The sequence below is a fragment of the Pieris napi genome, chromosome 18 (genome assembly GCF_905475465.1).
Source record: "Pieris napi chromosome 18, ilPieNapi1.2, whole genome shotgun sequence".
NCBI classification, from domain to species: Eukaryota; Metazoa; Arthropoda; class Insecta; order Lepidoptera; family Pieridae; genus Pieris; species Pieris napi.
The window spans coordinates 6,420,003-6,447,666 of record NC_062251.1 but is presented as its reverse complement, the minus strand read 5'-3'; the positions used below and the strand labels follow the sequence as shown (position 1 = coordinate 6,447,666).

Genomic DNA, 27,664 nt, shown 5'->3' with positions numbered 1-27,664 from the left:
TTGTATTGCTTTTCTTTACCCTCATCTTTTCCCTATAAGTAGGTAGAACACCGCTAATATAAGTAAATAAAAATATACTTTTTATATAACAGAAATATTGTGTCATCGAAGTATGCAGAAAAGAATATTATTTGATAAATTACATCTGCTAAATGTAAATAAAATAGGTAAATTTTTTACTCATAAATGGCAACATTACGTCATGCGATTGCAGCGCCGCGTCTGGGGGACTTGTTTCATGAAAAGGACTATAAATACATATTCATTCCATAGAAAACAAAATCAGAACCAATTAAACTACTCGTTCGTTCATTGTGTTTACACTGTGAGAGAAAAAGGCAAAATAGTAAATATATTCAATAGAGAAGACGGCCTAAAATTGTCAAACACCTGGGATCCAAATTAAAATCTCAAGATAAATAATCCGCGAAAATAGAGAACAACGTGAGCCATTTCTGCCAAAACCCTCCATCTTTTTGTCGATACCAACTCCGGGGAAATAAATACAGATAATACAACTTTTTCTACAGCTGTGACACTTTTTGACATTCAACACCTTTTGTCTTCAGTCACCATGACCACTCACGCTGTAAAGCACGCGAAACGTCGGGAAAAATTTAAAATTATGTAAAATAATTGTAAATTTATATTAAAACATAACTTCAAATCCGTTAAAAAAGTGTTTTCCTATAAAATAGTATTTATCCTGAGTTAAATTACAGCGATTTATTGTTTACAAAACCAATTTAATTGTCAAAGCATTTGCATCAAATGTTAAATACCTTGTAAGCCGTAAGAGCGGGTATAGAGTGCGGCTGCGCTGGAACCGGCTGTAGCGCCTTTAATGCGACTCTGCGAGATTCGCAGCCAGGTGGGCGCCATGTTCCAGCAACCACCGTCCCAAACGCCCCCCTCCCCACCACGGCCCCAAGTGTTATGTGCTCCCAACGGGCACGTTTTGAGTCTTCCACATCGAGAAGAAGCTGTAAAATAAACCAACATCTCAAAAACTACTGAAACGATTTAGATGATTATTGTCTCCAAAGTTGGAATGCATTTGATTTAAACCAATAGAACCCTATATGACTTTCCTTGCACACGTGCTTTGAAACCCAAATCATAATACTTCTTTTCCCATTTCAGTAATATCACTTACAGTCAGTTCATATTTTATAACCTACTTTTATTGAGTCGGTTAATAATTGTCTTCTATATATTACTAACTGTCTTATGTATATTACTAACGGTTTTATGTATATTACTAACTGTCTTATGCATATTACTAACTGTCTTATGCATATTACTAACCGTCTTATGCATATTACTAACCGTCTTATGCATATTACTAACTGTCTTATGCATATTACTAACTGTCTTATGTATATTACTAACTGTCTGATGTATATTACTATCTGTCTGATGTATATTACTAACTGTCCATAATATACTACCAGTTAACTAATTAGTATGTATTTATCATGGTATAATCATTTACATCAAATTATAAAATATATTTTTTATGAATTATAGCATAAGTCACACTATTAAAAGCCTTCATCAAATCCAAAACAATGACAATTGCGTGCTGAATACCTTCTTACCTTCTTTCTATAAGCACGTCTAATACTCACCACATCAGGTGCGACATCAGCGAGTTCAACGTCAGCGTGGTGCTGGCAGACCAGCCTCTTACCAGTGCATCCTGCTAGAATACACTCTTCAAGGGTCCAACATTCACCAACTGTGAAACTACGTTGGACTCCTTCAACCGAGCCGAGGCGCGATGATGCTAAAAAAATATTTGCTAATTTATTACTAAAATAAACACGCATTATAAAATGTGGTGGGTTGATGAATTCGAACTCAGAATTCTAACTAAAAAGTTGGAGTGAGTTCTGATCCTTAGATTCAGAGGCAAGATCTGGAGTTAGGGCCCTAAGTGTACATGGGCGGCAATATTACTTTGTTTGCAGAGGTCACTTCACACCTAGGATAAACTCTTTTGCCAAAAATCGGGCACCGAAGGAAATTTACGTTCACTTTCAGTTAATTAAATGAAATTTAATTGCGTGACGTGGAATGTATACTTATAATCGTGATAATACGATAAGTGAATTCTAGGAGCTGCCCTCTTTCTTCGATCCTGTGACTCTTCTGTCTTTAATCAGTTCCCTCTTTCACTCCGTCTTATACATAAGTGGGAGTAAATGAACCCGTTCATTCATAAACCTTGTAATTTGAATCCCCAAAATCAGTGTATTTTTAGAAATCGGTTGTCTGTAAAGTCGGTTTACGGATAGTTGAACGTGACAACGTCATAGGAAAATATTGATGGAGTGGTTGCATTCTTCAAAAGAAAATTTAAATTTTAATTGTAAGATAGATATTTTGTATGGATTTAGAGAAGGAAGTAAATGGAAATCACAATTGAATTGATCAAGTTACATTTATTTGTACGCATAAATACAATTATGTCAATTTTTGTGTGCAAGCGAGAGGCTCAAGCCTTAATGGAACGCCTCAGAGCGAGGTAACGTCGCATGCGTCATGTTTTTTCGTGCGTGCAGCCGGCTCCATCGAATTATAAGACGTTGTGACGTCAAAAAGTATTTTATAATATGTAATTGAACTTTGAAATAAAGCTACAATTCAGTAGTATCGTAGTCTTATAAAAGAGGATATTTTCATGTACTGGAAAACATTATTAGCATGCTAACAAATACTAAGGTTAATATAGAATTTATCCATAAACCCGAATGTTTCATAATAATTTACATAATAACAGTAATTTATTTAGAATTTAAAAAAAAACTTACAAACTGACTCGTTCCCGACTCCACTGTCTCGATCCGAAGTTCTCGACTCCTCCGAGAGGCGTAATCTTCGCGGTTCATTCCCCAATTCTAGACGTTTTAATGCCTATAACAGAGGGAAATTGACGACTCATTGGTCTAGTAGTTAGTACCCCTGAATTCGAATCAATGGGTCCCGGGTTCGATCCCCGGCTGAGACGAACACCGATGTGATGAGCATTTGGTGGTGTGCTTAGGTCTTGGGTGTTTAAATATGTATTTATATGTCTATCTATCTATAATATATATGTATATCCGTTGCCTAGTACCCATAACACAAGCTTCACCAGCTTAGCATGGGACTAGGTCAATTGGTGTGAATTGTCTTTAAAAAAAAAATATTTCGAAAATGTCAATCAACTTAAATAGTTTCGTCTAGTATACCATAGTATAATATTAGTTTTTTGGCAGATTCAATACAATTTGTATAGTTTTCTATTCAAACAAGTTCTGCTTTCGTGTAATTCCAAATCCACTAACAGAGCGCTGTTCTAGATTTAATAACAAAAATCTATTGTAACTTTTTTATTGGGTAATTAAGTATTTGTTACGTATGTACTGTATTTTGGAAAATAAATTACATTTAAGGAAATAATATTTTATCAATAATATCGTCAATATATGTGAAATATCTTCCTATACCCTATTATATTCAAAAATATACAAAGACGCATCTATTCCCTATATCTAGCACAATTGTTTCATTTTACTTAGTATTTTAATATATATAGAAACCGGAATATTTTAACGTAAATTGATTACCTGAACCAAATTATTGTCATGTAGTTCTGGCTGGAATTGTGGGAGATTGTTTGAGACAGCGTCGCGAAGGCACCCGGGGCATGGGACCACTCGTGTTATGAGACAACGCCCTTCTGAGGTGTGCACGAAGCGGGTACCTAGAACGGCAAATAACGGTTTTAAACCCTTAATTAAATTTTTACCAAAAATTTACTTTAAATTGCAAAGTTAGCCTAGTGACTAGATGCCCACACAATTGGGGTTTTGAAAAAATTTTTATTTTTTTATGTATTTTAAAACTTTATTGTTAATAATATTGATGTTTAATGTAAAAAACTTTAAAAACAATTTTTTTTTTAATTAATTATAAACAATTAAAAATTGATGAAATTTAAATAAAAATCACGTGACTATAAACGCGCCATGAATGATCGATCACCAAAAAAAAAACAAAATTAAATAGATCAAAACACTGTATTTATTATTTTTCTATCAACTGCAATGTGTGAAAACTAACATGACATATGACGTCACACGCGCTCGGGTTTGTTCGGCGTGTTTTCGGTACTGGATTCAAAAATTATATAATTTTGTTGAAAAAACTTTTGAATTATTGCGAAAAAAAATAAAAAAATAGTTTTGTTATAAAACTTATATATGATCTTTCCCTTTATCACAACAAATTTTTTTTTTCAAAAACCCAATTCTGGGGCAGTGCGTTAAAGGTAGGTGGTATCGTAAGGGTTTTGTAATAAACTAAAAATCTACATATTTCAGGCACAAAACCCGAAACATACGTACATATATTTTTTAATATTGAACAGAAATAATGCAAAACTAAACAGCCGCCATCTGAGGCCTTGGCCTAAGACCTCCGTCGTATTGATTGTATTATGGTAGGGGAGCCCACGATGCTAAATGGGGATTTACTCGAGCGTCGTAGAGACCTATTGGGATGCAAAGCTTAGATAAAAAGAAGAAAAAAATGTTATATGATAAATTCCTTTTCATCGGTGGGGGAAGCGGCTATAGATAGTTAAATATGTAAAAAAAAACTGTTGCATGGACATCCTCGAGCGCGTCAGATATTGATAGCATCAATGCCCTACGTATTTTTAATAATGTACGTATGTTAATCTGATCGTTTGCATGATGCGGGTGGTTGTATTTAAGGGTTGAAAATGAAAAAAAAATAAAAATTATCGAGCGCGTCAGATTTTCTAAGGGAGTGTTAAGTGCACCAAAAAAAAGCTCTCATTCACTAATCTGACGATTTCGATGGGACGCAAACCCACAGCCATTTTCTTAATTTGCAAAAAAAAATCGCAATTTTGAAATACTCAAGCGCGTCAGATTAAGATATATGTGGTTCATCTTTATGTTCTAAACGTACTGTCTCATAATCTGACGATTATCTAGAGGGATTCGCCTGATCTGACAATAAATTTTGAAAAACGGTTCACCTAAAGTGCCATCCCTGCAACTTCCCGCTAATTCCATTCCTGGGCGCTTAATAAAATTGATATTTTGAGCTCGCTGAGTTCAAAGAAATAACATTTCTATGCATTTGAGCTCTCCCAGCTCGAAAGTCTGATAGAAGTTTCATAGAACACTATTTTTGGAATTTTCAAACCGCAATAACTTTTGAATGGATCAAGCAATTTTCACGCGGTTGGCGGCATTCGACGCAGTTTTATCATCCTCATAAGTAATTTGCAATTTTAATTGATCGAACCACAAATTTCGGAGTAATCCGGAAAAAACACTTTTTCGGGTTTCTTTCGTTCACGATATCTCTCGAACTAATCAACCGCTTTTGACCATCTTGGTGGCGATCGACGTGGTTTTTTAAGCTCAAAGGCGGATTAGTTTTTGAAGTTGATCGATAAAGAAACCACTTTAAAAAAAAATATTTCTTATTTTTTTAAGATTTTTCAAAATTTCTCAAAATCTATCGCTCCGAATCGGTTCAAATTCACAGGAAATGTAATTTTGAGGGAAATATTTAGAACGCCGTTTAGTAGATTCCGATCGGTTTAAGGAAATGTAGGCATCACGCAGCTGCACGCATTTAACTTTATCGACGAATTTTTGTTATTTCGGCTTGCGGAAATCGTCAGATTATATATTTTTCATTATTCTTGAATTATTTCCTTCAAAATAAAAAAAAATTAGCTGCGCTCGAGAATGTCGAGATGACGTTTTTTTTTTACAACTTTGATGCCCTCTCCTTTTTTTCCGTCACTCTCAAATTGTCAGATTAGTGGAATATACACTTTTTAGGATGTAATTAACTCACCCTACCTTAATCTGACGCGCTCGGGAATTTCTGATGGTCAATTTTTTTTTACTAAACTGATCCTGTCTCCTTCACGTGCGGCCTTATATATGGGCCTCATATTTTGTGGAGGTACTTAACCGGGTACAAGGTATCCCCCTATATATTAATCTGCCGCGCTTTAGTAAATCCCGAAATCCCCTCTTGGGCTCCCCTACCATTAGTAATGCCAATCGACAAAATAGTTGGAACTCATACTCCAGAGAAATTAATAAAATCGGTTGTCTGTAAAGTCGGTTTACTGACGATAGTTGAACGTGACAACGTCACGAATCGCTCACTCAAGTAGGAGAGAGACAGATGTCGAACGCTGAAGAGCGCGGAGTCCGATTGTGCCTCTCTGTCGCTTCGCGCTCTCGCTTGCACTTCAAGCCTTAAATGGAACGCCTCAGAGTAAGGTAACGCCTCAGAGCGAGGTAACGCCGCATGAGTCACGTTTTTTCGCACGTGCAGCCGGCTCCATCGAATTATAAGACGTTGTCACGTCAAAAGTATTGCAAATAAAAAAAACTTTATTATTTTATTTAGACGAGATAGGTTTTTTTTAAACATTAAAATACGTACTAATTGACACATAATAGTAATTTCTTTTTTATTTTATTCTAATATCACAGGTGCAAACGGGCACTTACATTGTCAGAAAGTTCGCAAGTGCGTACGAAAAGAATTGGTACGCTCTTTTCTTGTAGGAAGTTTAAATCGAATTCCTATGTTTTCTTCTGGAAAGCTTCTTCTCAAAATAGTAACTTAAGGCCCTATCCCAGCACGAATTGCTGTGTCAGTGTCTCGGGGTGGACTGCGGGGCGCAGAGAGGCGCGTCGCGTCGGCCCGTAATAACAATTAGTTATGTAAAACATTAAATTAATGTAGTTTTATCATTTTTTTTTCTGAAATGGATTACTTGGCTTGCGATTAAATATATCGTGTAAATTTCAAAATTATGTTCCATATACATTTTCGTCATAAAATGAATTCAAAGTGCTAAAAATTGGCTATGTTTGAATTTTTTTCTATCGAGCGAAGTTATTTAAATCGTGTATCGGTCTTTTAAAATGGATATGTCAACGTAAAATTGTAAAAACCGTTAGATTGTAATCTATCTCGCGAGATTGTAAACTGTCGAAAAATTGTGAACTCAACGTACTGGTTACAATTCGTTTCGTCACCGTTTGTTTACATTCGACAACAAACGAATTAACAAACAAATATGGTCGCCACCATGGCATATTCCGTTCAACCAATCAGCGCGCGAGGTGCGTACTGTTTTACAATTTGACGATTTCACTTCGATAGATTATAATCTACCGAATAATAACACGTTAAATTGTAATCAGTACGTTGAGTTCACAATCTTTCGACAGTTTATAATCTCGCGAGATAGATTACAATCTAACGGTTTTTACAATTTTACGTTAACAGATACATAAACTACTCAACTCCACCATATATTTTTTCCATTCGCCCTACTTCAAGAAACGATGACGAAAAATGGAAAGAAACAATGTACTTTTTTGGAGTTTGGCGATAGGACAGGTCCTTAATTGCTAAGCTTGTTTTATCTGGAAAAGCTCACCTAAAGATGGATACCAATCTTCCAACAACAAGTCCAGAAGGTCTGAGACCAGTGCCAGAACTTTTGCAAGTACCGCCGGGTTGGGTTCCAAGGTTATACTCTGAAATATTTCGTTACTATTAGTCATCCAGCTTCATCACATTGATTTCAGAATAACCCGTATTCAACTCATATGAAAATAAATTCTGAATTGCAGTTTATCTTGGTTTAAGTCTAGATTATGTTGGGTCGAAAGATATAAAGATCGAATTTCTTCAAAGAATAATTATCAATATAAGTCGCAGATTCGAAGCGATTAATTTTGTCAGATAGTTTTAACTATAGTCGTATTATCAAAAGTCAAAATCATTTATACACAAACAAAAAAATACATATAAATGCTTCTAATTTTACATTTACTGTCAGTTCTCAAAACAAGGGACGCGAAGAACTGGCAATAAATTGCGCCACTCTTTTTAATCGCCAAGTTTTTTGTTTTACACAACGTTTGTAAGGAGCTGCAACCATTGCACCATGTTCCACATGACATCTTAAGTAATTAATAATAAACAAAGATTTGTCCTCTATCAGCAGGAGGCATGGTGAAATAGGAGCACGCACTTACATTCTCGTGGGGGTTCTAGTTCTCCGAGTGTAACTAAACAATCGTTAGAAAACTGAGACTTATTACTAAAATAATTGAGGTTGAAACGTTTGTACACACTAGAAGTGAATGACAGTGTACAATTTCATTAAACCGTTGAAAAAGCGGAGTACCCTAATGTACAGATCTCACAAGACTTACTTCAGGGTCTCCAATATCTGCTAAAACAATGTGACTTATTATTTAATAAATAAATTTTGATTTTGAACTAAACTGAACGATCAATTCAGTGCAGTGACAAATTGACTTTGACAATTTACAACCCGTAAGATGTCTATGCTTGCGTGGTGTTGCCATTCTAATAAAATAAATATAGTTAAAAAAAACTATAAAACACGTGTATATATATAAACTATAAGTCACTCTGTGCCATATTTTTCGTCTATCGAGCAACCCACGCTTTTTCACAATAAAACCAGTATTTTTTGTTCATTACCATTTTCAGCCTAAATTAGGAATTATTTTTCACTTTTTAGTTTGATGTGCTTTAAAAGCGTGTTTTTTAGTTTTTTTTAAACTATATTTATTTTCCACATTTTAGTCCTAGCAGCAATACGTGTTGTCTCAATTTAATCGTATTGCTTTGTGGACTTTAAAAAAATGTCATTGTTTTTTCGAGATAAACCTATGAAATTATTATATTGTCGCTGATTCTTTATAAGTGTACAAAGTTTGAATTAAATCTATCCGTTTAAAGTGGGTCAAAATCGAGTCCGAAGGAGTCGGTTACAAACATACATACATACAGGTGAAGCTAATATAAAGCGTGTAACAAATGACATCGTGTTCTCTTAACTGACACTACATAAACAAAATTCAGTAGATTAGCTTAAAATGGTTATTTAAATATTGCTAGGACAAAAAAGGCTTTGAATACGGTACATTTTGGATATTAACCTGGTATCCTGTTAACGGGAGACCATCTTTGCGTCTTGCGATGCAGGCTTGCGCTGGCAGAAGAATTTCAATGCAGGCAGAAGTCTGCATATCCAATTCACACCATACACCTTCTTGACGAACTCGAAATCTATATTTTTACAGAAAACAAATATATTACGGCAGCCCTAAGTAAAAGTCTGTGTTACTTCAAATTTAATAAGCAAATAAGTAATAACGAAAGAACCTAGGAAGGTTAAAGAAGGAATCCTTCAAATCTTCTAGAAAATTTAGGAATTTATTAATGATTTTTTAGAAATTGACCCGTTTTCTGTATAGGTGGGCAAACGAGAATAAGGGACGTCCATAATGAGCATTGATTGTAGCCCATGGATACCCATTATAGATGGGTTGCCATCCTTTGAGGAAGGAGTATAAAATAAATCTTACTGAGAAATCACTATATGTGAAAACCGTATCTACAAAATTCAATTTCGTAGTTTCTGAGTTAAAGAAAAAACTTTGTAACCGGATTAAAGTTATGTATTATTATAAATTTACAATTATTTAACATAATTTTAAATTTATCCGACGTTTCGCGTGCTTTACAACGTGCGTGGTCACGGTGACTGAAGACAAAAGGTGTTGGATGTCAAAAAGTATCACAGCTGTAGAGAAAGTTGCATTATCTGTATTTGTTTCCCAGGAGTTGGTATTGACTAACTTTCCTTTCCGTGTAAAGCACGCGAAACGTCGGTTAAATTTAAAATTATGTTAAATAATTGTAAATTTATAATAATACATAACTTTAATCTGGTTAAAAAGTTTTTTCTATAAATGTGTAAAGGTTATGTCAATAAAAGACAATACTAGTTTCTGAGTTTTTTGCTTTTACATATACACGGCCAGGAGACTTTATTTTATAACATTTTATCATATACACATGTGAGCAGATTGGCTATATCTAATAATTTTAACAATATTTCTGTAGTCAATGGTCTATGTAAGCACGCTTCAGTTGAAAATAGTAAAGTATCATACAATATCTCCAACCTTTAGGGTTTGCTGGATTATTTACCTACCTCATATGGTGGTACAATTCCTCCGTATCCACATCATCCACCAAGTTCCCCAGCAAAGGGTCCTTCGTAGGGGATATCTCCCTCAAAGAAAGCAAAGTCAGCTGTCCACAGACTAACTTTAATCCCGTCTTCCAAACCTTCCAGGACCAGTTGAGCTCGAGTGCCTTCATCAGGTTTTCGTCTTGTTCAATCTTATAAAAGAGAATATGTTAATATATATTTAAAATAATAGAAAATAAATCAGTGGCGCTACAACCTCATTAGGTCTTGGCCTCAGATTTCTGAATCAGTTTCATGATCGTTTCTAAATCTAATAGGCAAATAGGTGATCAGCCTCCAGTGCCTGCCAGTTTCCTCACGATGTTTTCCTTCACCGTTCGAGCGAATGTTAAATGCGCACATAGAAAGAAAGTCCATTGGTGCGCAGCCGGGGATCGAACCTACGACCTCAGGTATGAGAGTCGCTCGCTGAAGCCACTAGGCCAACACAAAAATAAATATAACTTTAAAATTGTATTATGTTCCGTAATTGATATACCTCTTGTGGAATCTTGTACAGATCAGGCGCAGTGGCAGCGAGTGCACCATCAGCCAAAAGCCGCGCACACAACCGCGCCCAAAAGCCGCATGGCACGTACGACATCAGAAGGATACGACGAAGCGAGCGGCCACTATCCCTACTTGATAGGACGATGCCCCATCCGCAGTCCTCTATGGACAAAATCTGTACGCTTAGGGTAAGTATGACTTCGGTACGTCAAATCCAATTCGGAATTTCGACAGCGCTAAGTATCGACTCTGAGCGTTAGATAATTTAAATTTACCGTTTTATACTTTGGCAAGTGACATTAAAATTTTAATAAAACATTACCTATACAAAAGTAGTGCTTAATTTGTTTGTTTTAAAAATATTAAAAAACCATTACAATGTGGCAACTTTACATTAAATTGGAAGAAAACGTACCATAAGAAAATAAGGTAAACATTAATGGTTAGTACATCCACTCGTCACAAGAGGGCAGTTTCACCAGGAATATAAAATATCGAACTAAGCATTCAAGTAAATTAAGTACTTTGAAACTTACCCAAAATGGAATCCCAATTAAAAATTCTCTTAGAAAAAATGGAGGAAATGAAACAATCTTTCAAAGAACAAAATGAAGAACTGGCTGAAAAATTCACGAAAAGCCTTTTAAACACTATAGACGAGAAACTTAGTCCTCTTATAGCCGAGAACCAGAAACTAAAAGAAGAAGTGAAAATCTTTCAAACGCGCGTGCAAAACTTGGAAAGAGAAGCAAGGAAGAACAATGTAATACTACATGGCATTGTAGAAACGGAAAATAACGCAGCTGAACTCTGGAAAAACGCAATAGATGTATTAAACGAAACAGCACGAAGAAGCGAAGGGGTGCGCCAGTGGAATCATTGGGAGATTAGCAATCTAAGAAGACTTGGCAAGAAAATTGGAAACAAAATAAGACCAATCCTGGTTACTCTTTCTTTAACATGGCGTAAATACGAACTCTTAAAAAATAATAAAAACTTCCCTCCAAACATATATGCAACGGAAGACTATCCTAAAGATGTCATCTTAAAAAGAAAGGGTCTAAAGCAAAAGAAGGAACAGGAAGAGAAAAATGGAAAAATCGCCTTTATAAGGTATGATAAGCTGATAGTAAAGGAGAAAGGTTCGACATATTCTAAAAGGAAACGCTCACAATCCAAATCACCATCTGAAAATAAACAGGAACACAATAATGACATAACGGCTCCCAAGAAAGTAAACAAAACATATAATATATTTCGCTCCAGAGCAAATTCAACGTCAGGACTTGGAGAACATACCAACTAAAAACGATAATAAAACACAGCATACCGAAAAACCAAGAAAATACACAAATAACAATTACCACGCTAAGAAAATACTCCCCAACCCGGCTGGTCCCCGTGGGGAATTAGACCAAAACCCTCCAACATTGAACCAACAACAACAACAACATAATAAAGAAAACATTACACAAACTCTACCCAAGCAAAACGTCAACACGAAGATCCCAACATCCAGATACACAAGAATATACATTGCTACCCTAAACGTATTAACACTAAGATCAGATGAAAGCTTATCGGAATTGTCAATAGCATTACAAAACATTAACTGGGATATCCTCGGCATGAGTGAAGTGAGAAGAATGGGAGAAAACATTGTCGCACACCCAGACTTTATACTATATCATATAGGGGAAACCCCAGGAAAACATGGTGTAGGATTTTTAGTTAAAAAATACCTAACAAAGCACATAGATGGATTCCATGGTGTATCAGAGCGCATAGCATTATTGAATTTAAAACTACCCGATTACAAGGACCCATGGACCATTATCCAGATCTATTCACCTACAGAACAAGCAGATATGGAAACAATTGGCCAGTTTTACCAAGATTTGAATAAAGCTTTGCAGACATATGCCCACAAAAATATCATCGTGATGGGTGACTTCAATGGTCAAATTGGCGAACGCCAACGGGACGAGGATGCAATTATAGGGCCCTATACATACAGCTCAAAATCTAGAAGCAGGAATGGAAAAATGCTCATAGACTTTGCAATGGAAAATAACTTGACCATATTAAACACCGTCTTCAAGAAAAAGAAAAACAGAATGTGGACCTGGTTGTCACCCGATGGAAAATCAAAAAACCAAATTGACTTTATACTGACCAACAAACATAAATTCTTTCCAAGCATAAATGTCATCAATAACCTAAATTTTAACACCAACCACCGCATGGTCAGAGCTGAGTTAAACTCATCCCAACCCTAGAACCCCAGACCAAAAATAAGTCGAGAAAATATAAAAATTAACAAACATCTGATAGGAGAAATAGCCAACTCACTAAACTCGAAACTTAAAGACTACAAATATGAAACAAAAGACGCCGACACACAGGAGAAATACAATTGGTTGGAAAATAAAATTGTAACCACTACTAAAGAACATAGCAAAAGGAAAGAGAACCTATACAACAGGATGACAGAAAAAACCGTCAACCTCCTTAACCAAAGAGCAGTGCTAATAAGTGCGAAAAATACTGGTAAAAATAGAAAAGAAATTGCAAGAATTAGTAAAGAAATAAAAGAAAACATTAGGAAAGACAGTAGACAACATCGTATGGAAACAATAGAGAGACATATTAGACAGACAGGAGGAATAAAGAAGGCGTACAAAGAATCAACTAACAAGAAAGAATGGATTGTTAAGATAGAAGATAGAAGAGGAGCGAAGAAAATTGGTAGACAAGAAATACTCAAAATCGCTACTGACTACTACACCGAACTATACAAAAATAACACAAATAAAAGAGAAATAGACTTACCAGAGTACGAAACGGTACCTTACATCATGCAGGAAGAAACTGAAAAAGCTATTGACACACAGAAAAATTATAAAACTCCAGGGCCAGATGGCATAACCAATGAAATACTAAAGCAAACGAAGGTAGCAGTGGCACCGATACTTACAGAAATTTTCAACTACGTGATAAACACAGAAATCATCCCAAAACAGTGGACTGAATCCATCATAATCCTTATATTCAAGAAAGGGAATCACTGCGATATTGGAAACTATAGACCCATCAGTCTAATGTCTAACATTTACAAGATTTTTGCAAAGATTATTTTGGAAAGAATAGGAAGGAAATTATATGAGCAACAACCCATTGAACAGGCAGGATTCCGTAAAGATTTCTCGGTGTTAGACCACATCCACACTGTAAGACAAATTATAGAAAAATACAATGAGTACCAGCTTGTATACTACATAGCTTTTATTGATTACAGTAAGGCTTTTGATTCTTTGATACACTTAAAAATCTGGGAAGCCTTAAAGGAACTGGGTATAGAGCACAAATATATAAGAATTATAAAAAACATTTATAAACACAGTTCGGCTTGTATCCGCCTAGAAAAAGAAGGAAATAAATTTCAAATACAAAAAGGCGTGAGACAGGGTGACCCCCTTTCACCAACACTCTTTCTGGCCGTAATAGAAATGATCTTCAGGAATCTGGAATGGAGGGACATGGGTATAACTATTAATGGCCGCGCGCTAACGCACCTACGATTCGCTGATGATATCGTATTATTTGCAAAAACACCAGCTGATCTAAACATGATGATAAATGATCTAGCATCGGAAAGTGCAAAGGCCGGATTGAAGCTAAACCCGGAAAAAACAAAAATCATGACCAATGGCAACAAAGACCCTGTAATAGTGGAGCAGAACCAAATCTCCTACGTGGAAGAATATTTATACCTCGGTCAACTGATGTCTCCACACGATAACGGAAACAAAGAAGTCGAAAGAAGAGTTGCAAACAGCTGGAAAAAATATTGTAGCCTAAAAGAAGTGATGAAAGACAAGACCCTACACAATTCAACGAAAAGCAAATTATTTAACACATGCATCCTGCCAGTGCTGGCTTACGGGAGCGAAACATGGGCTTTAACAAAAAACGTAACAAATAAACTCTCCGTATGTCAACATGCCATGGAAAGGAGCATGACTGGGATCAAAAGAAAAGACAAAGTAAGGAGTAGCAACATCAGAGGAAAGACTAAGGTACAGGACATAACTTTGAAAATAAGAAGACAAAAGTGGAAATGGACAGGCCACATGATCAGGGGAAAGGACAAATGGAGTAAAATAATCACACAATGGTACCCAAGAGATGGAAAGAGAAAGAGAGGTAGACCACAAAAAAGGTGGGACGACGACATTATACAAGTCGCGGGAACAACATGGGGTAGAGTGGCCATAGAAAGGCCAGAATGGAGAAGGTTGGAGGAGGCCTTTGCCATCTGGCAAACGGACAAGCAAAAGTGGAAGAAAAGTACAATATACGAAAAATAAAGAAAAATACTGGCATGTCCGAATAGAGGCTATAATAATAATAAAACAATGTGGCCGTCAAATTAAATAAAAAAGTGCGTGCGTTCAATATACACATGTCAGAAGTGAAACTTCTTTGTCAAACTAATTTTTAACTCTTGTTCATATTTATACAAATCTAAAACTTTCGATTTCCGAGACTTAGAGAGAGGGAAAAAGGAAAATATGTTAGGAATTTAATGAATTTAATTGTCATTAAAATATTAAGTGTCGAAAATTAATACAAATTATAAATTTATTTCTTCGATAATAAAACACGTGGCATTTTAATTTACAATTCATCATTTGAGATTTCAATCAATTATTTTGCATAAACTATAAAATACTAATATTTAATAAATTCTCTTTACGAAATTTTAATTATAAAAATAGAATTTCAATAAGGTTTTTAATTCACCATTCTCACTCTCTCCCAATCGGTCTCAATCGCTTTCTCCCTTTTCTTCGACAAAAACGCTGCACATCTTCGTGACGTTCCGTAAAATTTTACCCTCATGCGCCTTAAGAAGTTTCACTTCAAAAACTACAAGCTGACCTGTATATTACAAGTTGGCATTTAGTTAGAATACGTACGAGTGAGAGGGGCTTCAGAGTTGCGTATTTCGTCGCAGGTCGTCAATGTGTTGGAGAACATTCTCCGAGGGGTGCCTGGCCATGTACGGGACTTTAGGGCCAACTGTAAATAATATTCATGTTCGGTCACTAAGCTAGATTATTGCACGATTACTGACAAATGCGTGCACTGACTTGACAGGTCCACTCAATCTGTGGTTCTTTCCTGAAAAGACCATTTCAGACTGCAATCTACATAGTCTTCACATGATCTGACCAAGATTATGTCTGGACTTTAAAAGAGACTGTGACCTTGGAGTTTGTTTCGGCGTTTCTTCTCAGAGTAGTCAGATAGGAAACGTCGAACTCATCTAATTTAAAAAAAATATATGCTTGACGTGTAAAAGTGTTTGTACAAACCTACTTACAGAAAATAACTCGTTTATCATTCACGATTTTCATTTTATACCTCACAAAGTTAAACAATTTTCTCCCATACCCTTACTTATTTCCAACGAAACCTTTATATATATATATATATTTAAAAAACATTCTATCCGTAACATTTGCTGTATTCGTGTGTACACAAAATTTGATATAATTCAAATGTAACAGAGCGCTTTAACTTTCCATACAAAAAGTCTTATTAAGATACATTTTATTATAATCGATTGTATCTTTCATGCTTAGTACCAAATGGTATCTCAAATAAGAGAAAGAAATATGGTCTCTGAAGTGCATTTTATAACTCTATCTGTGGTAAGCATTTCTTAAAAAGTTAAAAATATTATATATATCGTAAAAAGATGATATGAATTTCAAAACGTAACCTAAACAAGGTTCTTAAAAAAAATATTATTGAAATTACTTTATAATATCTCGCCATCTTTTAATATAAATTATGCTACTTTTGGGTTTTGTCAGTTAAGTACCCGCACAAATATGTATATTTTGTAAGTACCCACATAAATACAAATAATTTCCAAAAATTCTAAAATATACCTGTGGTTGCGGCTGCATTGGCTCAGTGGTGGGGAGCAAGGGTGGGACGAGCAACGCCCTACCATCCCAGCATAGAGCCAGCTCGAACTTGTTGAGCAAGGACATTCCCAACGAACGAGCTTCCTCTCCACCTCCTAATGCTGGCGAGGCTTTGAAGACGTGTGCCAAATCTTCCACCTTCATTATACCTAAAGATTTATTTATCATTAATTCTTATTACTGGTACGGAAAGGAAAATTTCGAAGTACCGTCTAAGAATATTTTCCGACATCTTTCTAGATCAAATAACTTTTTTGCGTTGTAATTCTAACTCAGGCGCAATTTCTTAGGCATTGCGCTAATTCAAAATTTGTTTCAGCGTGCGATTCACATTCATGTGACATAGACTTTCTGTGTGTCAATCTCTTCCGAAATTGCTCGAACGATTTTCGTGAAATTTTGTGTGAATATTGGTTAGGTACCAAATCGGACAACATCTATTTTTCATTCTCCTAATGTTAAGGGTGGTCCACCCCTATTTTTTTTTTTATTTTTTATACAAACATTTTTCTTTTTCTTTTTTTTATGATAAAGTTGTTTATGATAAGATACATAAATACAAACAACCCTTAATTTTCACCCCTCACCGATCAAAGCTTATTTTTTATTTGTTAATTAAATACTTATGACTTTCACATGAAAGAGAAACAAAGTTCGCGGGGCAGCTAGTATAGTAATATATATAACACTCGTTCGTACAGTGAACGAAATCGTGAGACATGCATTAGAACCATAGGTACATAAATTAACGAAAAAATAAGTGATATGCGCGAAAATTACAAACCAACTTCATTGTAGAAGTCTGAGAATATCCTATAATCTAGGCCTATGATTTTTAACTCTCGAGAAATTAGTAGTTCAACAGAAACAGCACACGTGCTTAGATGCCCAAATAGAATATCCATTTCCAACAGTATCACATGGTTACCCATGAAGTTTTTGCCGCGCACCACCACTATGTGGAACCGTAGAAGATGTAACCGTGTAAGTATGTGGCCCACAGAAGTATTTCCGAACCAATTCGACTTAGGGTCCTTCAAGAAAAGAGCCTTCTGGCACTGAGAGTGTCCATTGGCGGCAGTATCACTCAACCAGATGAACCTCCTGCCCACTTGCCTCCTATTACATAATAAAACTACCTGACCCTGCAAACGTCGTTTTGCTGTGTATGTATTTTAATAAAAATAACTATAAATCGGTCGAGCCGTTTCGGAGGAGTATGGGAACGAACATTGTGATATGAGAATTTTATATATTAGATTACATCCTTTTCAAATCGATTAAACGGTGCCGTTTGCGGGTACAACCAAAAAAAATCCAAAAATACTTTTCAAGAAATATCTAAACACTTACCACTATTAGCGAACGGATTGATCTCCCGAACAGTAACGACATGAGCCAAAATATCACAGAGCCATTGAGGACGGAGGAAGTACAGCTCCTTAAGAGTCGCGTCGTCGTAATGGAGCAGAACACCTGTGGATATTAGAAGTACTTAGTGGCTAATGAGGACATATGTGGGTTTCGAATTCAGATAGGTAGGTTTAGCGTGCAGTGAGTGATTTTGAGTGAAGAAGAGTGGTTTTCAGAAAGGAAAAAACTCAGAAGTTATTAAAAAATGGTGTGTGTACTTATGTACGCGCGTAAGAAGTTATACTTCTTTGGCGTTCTGTATTTTTTTTTAATATTAAATGATTAATAATAAATATTTAGCGTTAATAATTTAACAATATTTAGTATATTATTCAATTATTAATTAATATTAATAATTATTTATTATTTTATTATATTATTAATTCAATTTAATAACTAGGTATGTTTCATAACCTTTTAACTAAGTAACAATAGGTATTTGTGAAAAAGCATTGCTAAAATTTCTTTGAAAAAATAATTAAAACTCCTTTATTTGTTTAAAAGGTAAATGTCATAGCTGCTAACTTCACGCATATTCTATTTCTTTTTACTTGTAGATTGTCTTATTCCCATCTCGCTCGCGCATGCTATAATCACACTGACAACTTTGTGTCACGGTGCGCGCGCAATCGTAAAATTTCACTCTCAGAAATTTTTCATAACGCGCCTAAAGAAGTATAACTTCAAAACAATATAATAATTTTACATGCTAGGATTTTGACAACTGACATACTAGTTATGGTAGGGGAGCCCACGATGCTAAATGGGGATTTACTCGAGCGTCGTAGAGACCTATTGGGATGCAAAGCTTAGATAATAAGAAGAAAAAAATGTTATATGATATATACCTTTTCATCGGTGGGGGAAGCGGCTATAGATTGTTAAATATGTAAAAAAAAACTGTTGCATGGACATCCTCGAGCGCGTCAGATATTGATAGCATCAATGCCAATCATGCTACGTATTTTTAATAATGTACGTATGTTAATCTGATCGTTTGCATGATGCGGGTGGTTGTTGTTAAGGGTTGAAAATGAAAAAAAAATAAAAATTATCGAGCGCGTCAGATTTTCTAAGGGAGTGTTAAGTGCACCAAAAAAAAGCCCTCATTCACTAATCTGACGATTTCGATGGGACGCAAACCCACGGCCATTTTCATAATTTGCAAAAAAAAATCGCAATTTTGAAATACTCAAGCGCGTCAGATTAAGATATATGTGGTTCATCTTTATGTTCTAAACGTACTGTCTCATAATCTGACGATTATCTAGAGGGATTCGCCTGATCTGACAATTTTTTTTTAGAAAAACGGTTCACCTTAAGGGCCATCCCTGCAACTTCCCGCTAATTCCATTCCTGGGCGCTTAAAATTGATATTTTGAGCTGGCTGAGTTCAAAGAAATAACATTTCTATGCATTTGAGCTCTCCCAGCTCGAAAGTCTGATAGAAGTTTCATAGAACACTATTTTTGGAATTTTCAAACCGCAATAACTTTTGAATGGATCAAGCAATTTTCACGCGGTTGGCGGCATTCGACGCAGTTATATCATCCTCATAAGTAATTTTGTTTTTTTTTGATCAATTTTAATTGATCGAACCACAAATTTCGGAGTAATCCCGAAAAATCACTTTTTCGGGTTTCTTTCGTTCACGATATCTCTCGAACGAATCAACCGCTTTTGACCAGCTTGGTGGCGATCGACGTGGTTTTTCAAGCTCAAAGGCGGATTAGTTTTTGAAGTTGATCGATAAAGAAACCACTTTAAGAAAAAAATATTTCTTATTTTTTTAAGATTTTTCAAAATTTCTCAAAATCTATCGGTCCGAATCGGTTCAAATTCACAGGAAATGTAATTTTGAGGGAAATATTTAGAACGCCGTTTAGTAGATTCCGATCGGTTTAAGGAAATGTAGGCATCACGCAGCTGCACGCATTTAACTTTATCGACGAATTTTTATTATTTCGGCTTGCGGAAATCGTCAGATTATATATTTTTCATTATTCTTGAATTATTTCCTTCAAAATAAAAATAAAATTAGCTACGCTCGAGAATGTCGAGATGACGTTTTTTTTTTACAACTTTGTTGCCCTCCCCTTTTTTTCCGTCACTCTCAAATTGTCAGATTAGTGGAATATACACTTTTTAGGATGTAATTAACTCACCCTACCTTAATCTGACGTGCTCGGGAATTTCTGATGGTCAATTTTTTTTTACTAATCTGATCCTGTCTCCTTCACGGGCGGCCTTATATATGGGCCTCATATTTTGTGGAGGTACTTAACCGGGTACAAGGTATCCCCCTATATATTAATCTGCCGCGCTTTAGTAAATCCCGAAATCCCCTCTTGGGCTCCCCTACCATTATAAGAAACGTAGTTTAATGTCAATTGTGTTTAGTCATCAGAATTACTAAACCACTTTTCAAAAATTCCTGACCGAATTATAAAGGAAGATGGAGGTAAGAGGAGGGAAGGGAGGGAGAGGGGGGGTTTAGGGAGAATAAGGAGATTGGAGAAGATGGTATCACAACCCAACAGAGTTAGAAACGAATAGACTGCTGGAATGGGCATCTAGAGAGAATGGAAAAGGATCGGAGTGTCAAGGAAACATATGTGGGACTAGATCTGCTGCAAAGACATCGTTAAGAGGGACTTTCACGAGCTCCAAGTTGTCACGCAGCAGCCAAACACCGTCGAAGGTGGGTTCTCAAGTCTTGGAGGCCAAAACTTGGGTCATTTCCCCACAGGAGTATGAAGTGTAAAAAGAGATTGACTACTACTTCAGTTAAAACGGTGCAATCACACTGATTTGTATGTCTCTCTTCTCGGTCGTATTCTTCATTTCTGAAGGTCGTGTCACTGTAAGGTTGCTGCTGCCCTGCTAGTGATATTATATATGTATTTACCATTTTCATGTAGAAACATCGTCGCCTGGTGCAATTCAGCTGCATCTCTGAACATTTTGAGATTCTTCTGCTGCATGTACTGCGTAACCTAGAATTTTACGACTTATTCAAGTTTAATTGTCTAAAGATACTTTAGTTTTATTACCATCAAATATATTTTTACGTAAGATTTTTGAAGTGAAACTTCTTTAGGCGCATGAGGGTAAATTTTTTACGGAAAGTCACGAAGATGTGCAGCGTTTTTGTCGAAAGGGAGAGTGAAATTGAGAGTGAGAAGGGTGAATTACCTTATAGAAAACCTATTTTTAAAATTAAAATTTCGTAAAGATAATTTATGAAATATTAGTATTTTATATTTTATTCAAAATCATCTTTTGAACCGTCAAATGACGAATTGTAATTGAAAATGCCATGTGTTTTTTTTTTATCGAAGAATTAACTTTATAATTTGTATAAATTTTCGTAACTTTTAATATTTTAATAACAATTAAATTCCTAACATAATATCTTCCTCTTTCTCTCCATCTAAGTCTCGGAAATCGTAAAGTTTTACTGTCGCCGCACACGGGCCACACGCCACAGCCACAAACGCCGCCACGAGAAGCTAGAAGCGGCTACAAAGGTAGCTAAAGCGCGCGACAGCCACTTGTGGCCGGTGGTCGACACTTGCGGTCGGTGGCTGCTACTTTTTTTAACCCTTGCCTGCAGTATCATAATGGATTCTGACGAAGAAGGTTTAATTGCGCTACTTTTGATAAAAAGACGTCGTCGTAGAAGACGAAACCGTAGTTATTGGATACACAGAAAGACATTAAATATCCCCTCACCACGACAGGTCGGTAATTGACAACCTAGTCCAGTCAGTCAAGACAATTAATTCATTATAATTCCAAAAGTTTTCAAATTTTGATGTAAGGTCGGGAGTGGTATTAAAACAAACTATAAAATTTTGCAACCTGCTCTGCGGTCCGGAACATTGTTAAAAATAAGTTGTCTTAAATAAGTCTTGTTGCATTTTGCACAACTTTATTCGCAAAAGGGATGGTTTCAATTTTCGTCACACTATGAAAATAGTGGGACTCGAAAATATACAAAATACAGGCTGGCCAGTAACAGGAGCGTCTACTGCAAGAGATACGTTAAAAGATTTTTTTTTAGTAATAAAGTAGCAATACCGTGGCAAGAAAATAGAATATATAGAATATTTTGAATCCCAAATCGCAGGACGGGTTTGTATCTCTGATATAAATAATTCTATATCCATATTTATCTACCTATATGAAACACAGACTACGTGCGTGCGTTACCGTCGACTTCAGGTTAACTGAGGTAAGGGAGAGAGGGGCGCGGAATCGCGCGAGTGGCGTGTGGCGGCTTTTTGTGTCGGCGTTTAGTGGCCGGTGCGAGCCACAAGAAGCAAGCTGCGACGATTTGTAGCGTGTGGCCGCCACCGGCGCCACCGTGTGCGGCGAGTCCATATAAAATGTATGAAAATTACAGGAAATATGCCAGTGGCGGCGTTTTGTGGTTGTGGCCGGTGGCCCATGTGCGGGGACCCTTAGATTTGTATAAATATGAACAAGAGTTAAAAATTAGTTTGCCAAAGAATTCACTTCTGACATGTGTACTTTGTACGCACGCACTTTTTTTTGAATAATTTGTAGAAGGTATTAAATAAGCGCACTCGTTTGATGTATTTTGCGGGTAGTTATGTTAAATTAGCGTATATTATAAGAGCAAAGATTTGTATTTCCTATGTTTGTGATATCTCTAACACTCCTAAACTGATTTCAAAAACTAAAAAGTATATTTGTAGATTTATTACAAATACCAAATAGATAAAACAGGGGATTTTACCAAACGTCGATACTGTTCGTGTCTTAGAACTGGCTCCTTGAGTTCACCAGCTAAGGAACTGACACATTCTTCCAAAGCCAAATATGTAGCTGGTACACGCTGTTCCAACATCGGTTCTTTGCTACCTATAATAAAAGAAGTATTACCAAGGACAGATTTTGACAGATATATAGATTTGACAGTACCTATACATTTTGTATATAGTATACGAATTCTATTCGAAGCATCCGTTTAAAAAAATAAAAATAAAATAAAATATGTTTATTATGGAACATAAGATACATGTATCACTTAGGGGGCGTCCATAAATTACGTGAGGTGTTTTTTTAAATTTCCTGTAGCTCCCTCCCCCCCTGGTGAGATGTCGTGAGATTTTATTCAACCCCCTCCCCCAACCCCCAATCTCACGTGAGATTTTTCAAAATGTGGGTTTCTTAAGTAAACGCGTTGGATTATTATTGTAAAAAGAAAAAAAAATTGCTTCGTGCTTTTCTTTTCGACTAAAACAAATAAGTGAAATGTTGAGCGTTTAGGTATGGAGTTAGCGGGAAGTTGCAGAGATGGCTCTTAGGGTCAACCGTTTTCCTAAAAAAAATTTTCAATCAGAAAAAATTGCGTGATATTTGCCGAGACCCCCCCTCTCTCCAACGTAAGATTAAATGAGATTTGGCTCGACCCCCTCCCCCCTTAAACACCTCACGTAATTTATGGACGCCCCCTTATTCCACGTCATTAAGTTTGAATTTGTAGGCATCCCTACTCATCGGCAAAGAAGACAGAGGGTGTAGGCCGAGGGAAAAAGCCGGCGTAAAAAACTCTCGGTACTCTTTTAAAATAGCAAATCATCAAACAAGACTTCGTTTAAAACAAATATCGCAGATTAATTAGAAGCAGCCTGTCTAGCACTAGTCCCAGGCCCTTTTATCAACTAGATAATCGTTAACTTTATAGTAAACCTTTTTACACAGCTTTTTTTTAATACATTTCTTAAATTTATTAAAAGGCAGAGATAAAAGAGCCTCTGGGATTTTATTAAAGAAGAGTATCATAGTGCAAATGAGGAACTGAATCTTATTAGACAATACTTTGTAAAATCCAGCTACCCACAGAAATTAAACAATTCAACTTAGGGTCCTTAAAGAGTGTGCTAATTCTTAAAAGGCGGCATAACATTCGCGAGATTTTTGGCATTGGCATTACTTAACATCAGATGAGCCTCCTGCCCGTTTGCTCTCTCTTCTATAAAAGAAAAATCTTACCTGGAGGTTTGACGCTGAACGCAACGGAATATATTATATCCGCCAAAAGTTTTATATTGTGTCGAGTACTGCAGGAAACCTGCAAAATTGTGATTTCTAGGGTTAATACGTTCCTTATTATTGCTTAAAAAAGATTATGAGTTACACTCCGATTTTTAATTCCGTAGAATTCTGACAGCTATCATTTTTTGACATGTCAGAGATGGCAAACCTTTTTGGCCGGGCACATTTTTCAATTTCAATACGACGAACATCTGAGTCTATACATACACATGAATGTATCCTTGTTTGTTTAACGGCTAATTGTGATAATTAAGTCCCTTTTTATCACAAACAGTATAAAACGCACAAATAAAGATAACATTTTATATTTTTAAAAAGGTTTACTAAACCTGGAATTAGTAGGCAATGATGCCAGCTAAAGAATAAAATAATTAAAGTTAATTCGATATACTTTTCGAGATATAGAAAAATTTGTTATATTTGTATTAGGTCACTTGAATAAATATTAAGATTTGCCTTTTTGTAGATAAAACATAAAAATACGCAGCATTTTATTTTTTATTTCCCTCAAATGGGTCAAATTTGTCCCTTTTTCGGTTGAGAGTTTTTTAATAGCAACACTTATGAACTGTCAGAATTCTACGGAATGAAAAATCAGAGTATAGTTAGTTAAGACGTGAAAAATCTAAATTATACGAACACCAATGGTTCTACATCACTGAGTCTAGGCCATAGATTTATCGTATCTGTTTCGTGTTCATTGCTAATCTAATAGGCAAGTAGGTGATCAGCCTTCTGGGTACAAACGCCATCGATTTCTTTGGCCTAAGGCCAGTTTCCTCACGGCGTTTTCCTTTGAGCGTGTTAAATGCGCATGGAAAAGTTCATTAGTAGGTATGCTGGAGTTCAGATATATCTGTTAACGTAAAATTGTAAATACCGTTAGATTGTAATCTGATTATGATGATTGAACTCAAGGTACTGCTTACAATTTAACGTATTAAAGAAAAAACTGTTTAACCGGATTGAAGTTATGTATTATTATAAATCAGCGCGCGAGGTGCGTACCGTTTCACAATATGACGATTTCACTTCGATAGATTATAATCTACCGAATAATAATACGTTAAATTGTAAGCAGTACGTTGAGTTCACAATTTTTCGACAGTTTACAATCTTGCGAGATAGATTACAATCTAACGGTTTTTACAATTTTACGTTGACATATCCACGCTAAAGCCACTAGGGTAACAGGCTATATGCAAATAGTTAATTGGACAATGTATCAAAAATGTCTGCCTATCAAAAATTTTCAAATTTTAGAATTGGTTTTTATTCTTGTCTTTTAGATTTCTACTTACTTCAATAGTATCCAGAACGCGAGGAAGCCCCAATTTATCAGCATCGGGTGCACCCATCACACTGCCTCTTATTAATCGCTGGAGGGCTAAAGGACTCTCGCTCTCTGGTAGGTTGCTCTGAAAATTAATATTTATTTATTTTACAGAATAAGATAATAAAATCATAATATGTTACCTTAGCAAACCGCTGTGGTGTGAATAAACAGAATATTTTCAAGTTACTTTTTGAAGTTATACTTCTTTAGGCGCGTTATGAAAAATTTATGAGAGTGAAATCTTACGATGCGCGCAACGTGACACAAAATTAACAGAATGAAGTTGCCCACGGAAGATGCTACGGCATTGGACATAATTTAAAAACAGCATTCGAATAATAATATAATTTATGTTACACTTAATGTAAGAGAATAATAATAAATATTTATTTATTGAAATTTTCAAATGTAAACTGAACTTTATTGACATTGACAATGACTCCTTTTTCAGTCTTTGATTATTTAATTGTAATTATTTATTTGCATACAATCAAATACTATTTTTAATAATGCCAAAAAAGAATAACTTCTTACGCGCACTCGAAACTCAAAGCATGTGGATAAATATTATAAATATAAATACACAGTGAACGGCGGCGTGCGTGCCAACATGCGCCACTAACTTCATTCTGTTAATTTTGTGTCACGGTGCGCGCGCATCGTAAAATTTCACTCTCATCAATTTTTCATAACGCGCCTATTAAGAAGTATAACGTCAACACGAACATTCCAGAATTGTGCGGTAAGGAAATCAAACCAACTCCCGCGCAACAAATTTCACGGTTATTCACGATTATTCCCAGGGATATATAAATCGAATCGTGGCATATCTATGAGTGAATTAATGAGATTAAAGTACGAATTTTGAACACAAGTGGTTATATAATAATACGTACTTACATTAACAACTTGGTCATAGTGTGTGCCGACCATTATGACGGGTGACCCCGGCGCTCGCGCTTGTATTGACCTGTTACAGGAAATATAAGTTCAAAAGTCATATTTCAATTAGACGACCTAAAATGGCACCTTTGAACGTCAAATAAAATACATTTGATACGTATTGTTGATGTATAAAGATGATTCTAGTTGCCACTTCCAAAAGGTAGTTTCGTGTGGAGAAGAATGGGCAAGAATCTCCACACTTACTGTTTTAAAATAGGTTTATAATATTTTGTTAACATTAGTTAAATAATTATATGTGAAGACACAAACACACACCAATGCAATAGCTAATAAATGTCCAAGAATGTATAATTACAATTAACTTGGCCATTAAATTAAAATTAAATACAATAAAAATAAATAAATCAGTGGCGCTACAACCTCTTTAGGTTTGGGTCTCAGATTTCTAAATCTCTTTCATGATCATTTGTCAATATAAAGGCAAGTAGGTGATCAGTCTCCTGTGCCTGACACATGCCGTGGACTTTTTCTACTAACGCAAACCGGTTTCCTTACGATTTTACTTCACCGTTCGAGCGAATGTTAAATGTGCAAATAGTAAGAGAGTTACTGTAAAAAACAAAAGAAGTTACTGTTAAGTAACAAAGACTGTTCGAGAAAACATTTTAATAAATACTTGCAACTCAGTCCTGTGTTGGACTCACCACTTTGTCTGCTGAAATGATGACGTTACAACGCTCGCGCACGCTCATATCAACGTATACGTACGTATACTGTGCCGTCTATATCGAACTTTCATACAAAAACGTTGTGATCGGTATCGCTGTCTACCGCTGTCTACCGCTACGCTGGCTATTGGATACTATTAGCGCTCCTTCTAATGACCGCATTGTATTTATAATTAGTAAAAAATTTTAAAACTCGTAAAAAATAATTTACGGTTCTTTAGTTAGTTAACAGAATATATGAAATATTAAAAGTCACCTTAGCCATTGGAGTGCACTGGCCAAGCCCTTTTTGCCATCTGGAACCTTCCACACGACGAGGTATAGGGAGCGACGTGAGAGGAAATACTGGTGTGTTGAATAGTATCTGAAAGTGTTTAACCAACATTAAGATGCGTGTGTAAAATATGGTTAAAAAAATATTTAATTCAACCCTAGAAATACGTATAAAATAGTGTAAGCAATCTTAACCCATTAGAAAAAACAGGCAATCTTTCATCTCTTTATATCAAATTGTGTTGACCCTGTGATGAACAGAGAC

General features: G+C 35.7%; 1 protein-coding gene across 1 annotated transcript in view; it reads right to left on the bottom strand.

The window, feature by feature from the left end:
- The window catches only part of LOC125058424 (leucine-rich repeat serine/threonine-protein kinase 1), a 97,114-nt gene that overhangs the window by 17,846 nt on the left and 51,604 nt on the right, over positions 1–27,664 (bottom strand). The window contains exons 26-42 of the mRNA XM_047662486.1: positions 27,383–27,490; positions 26,393–26,462; positions 25,458–25,574; positions 24,094–24,172; positions 22,835–22,959; positions 20,978–21,065; positions 18,010–18,132; positions 16,618–16,805; positions 15,637–15,739; positions 10,644–10,816; positions 10,106–10,296; positions 9,045–9,174; positions 7,505–7,604; positions 3,615–3,751; positions 2,817–2,919; positions 1,632–1,789; positions 783–983 (exon numbers count right to left, since the gene is read on the bottom strand). Of these exons, the coding sequence (XP_047518442.1) occupies positions 783–983; positions 1,632–1,789; positions 2,817–2,919; positions 3,615–3,751; positions 7,505–7,604; positions 9,045–9,174; positions 10,106–10,296; positions 10,644–10,816; positions 15,637–15,739; positions 16,618–16,805; positions 18,010–18,132; positions 20,978–21,065; positions 22,835–22,959; positions 24,094–24,172; positions 25,458–25,574; positions 26,393–26,462; positions 27,383–27,490 (2,194 nt within the window). The remainder of the gene's footprint in view (positions 1–782; positions 984–1,631; positions 1,790–2,816; positions 2,920–3,614; positions 3,752–7,504; positions 7,605–9,044; positions 9,175–10,105; positions 10,297–10,643; positions 10,817–15,636; positions 15,740–16,617; positions 16,806–18,009; positions 18,133–20,977; positions 21,066–22,834; positions 22,960–24,093; positions 24,173–25,457; positions 25,575–26,392; positions 26,463–27,382; positions 27,491–27,664) is intronic.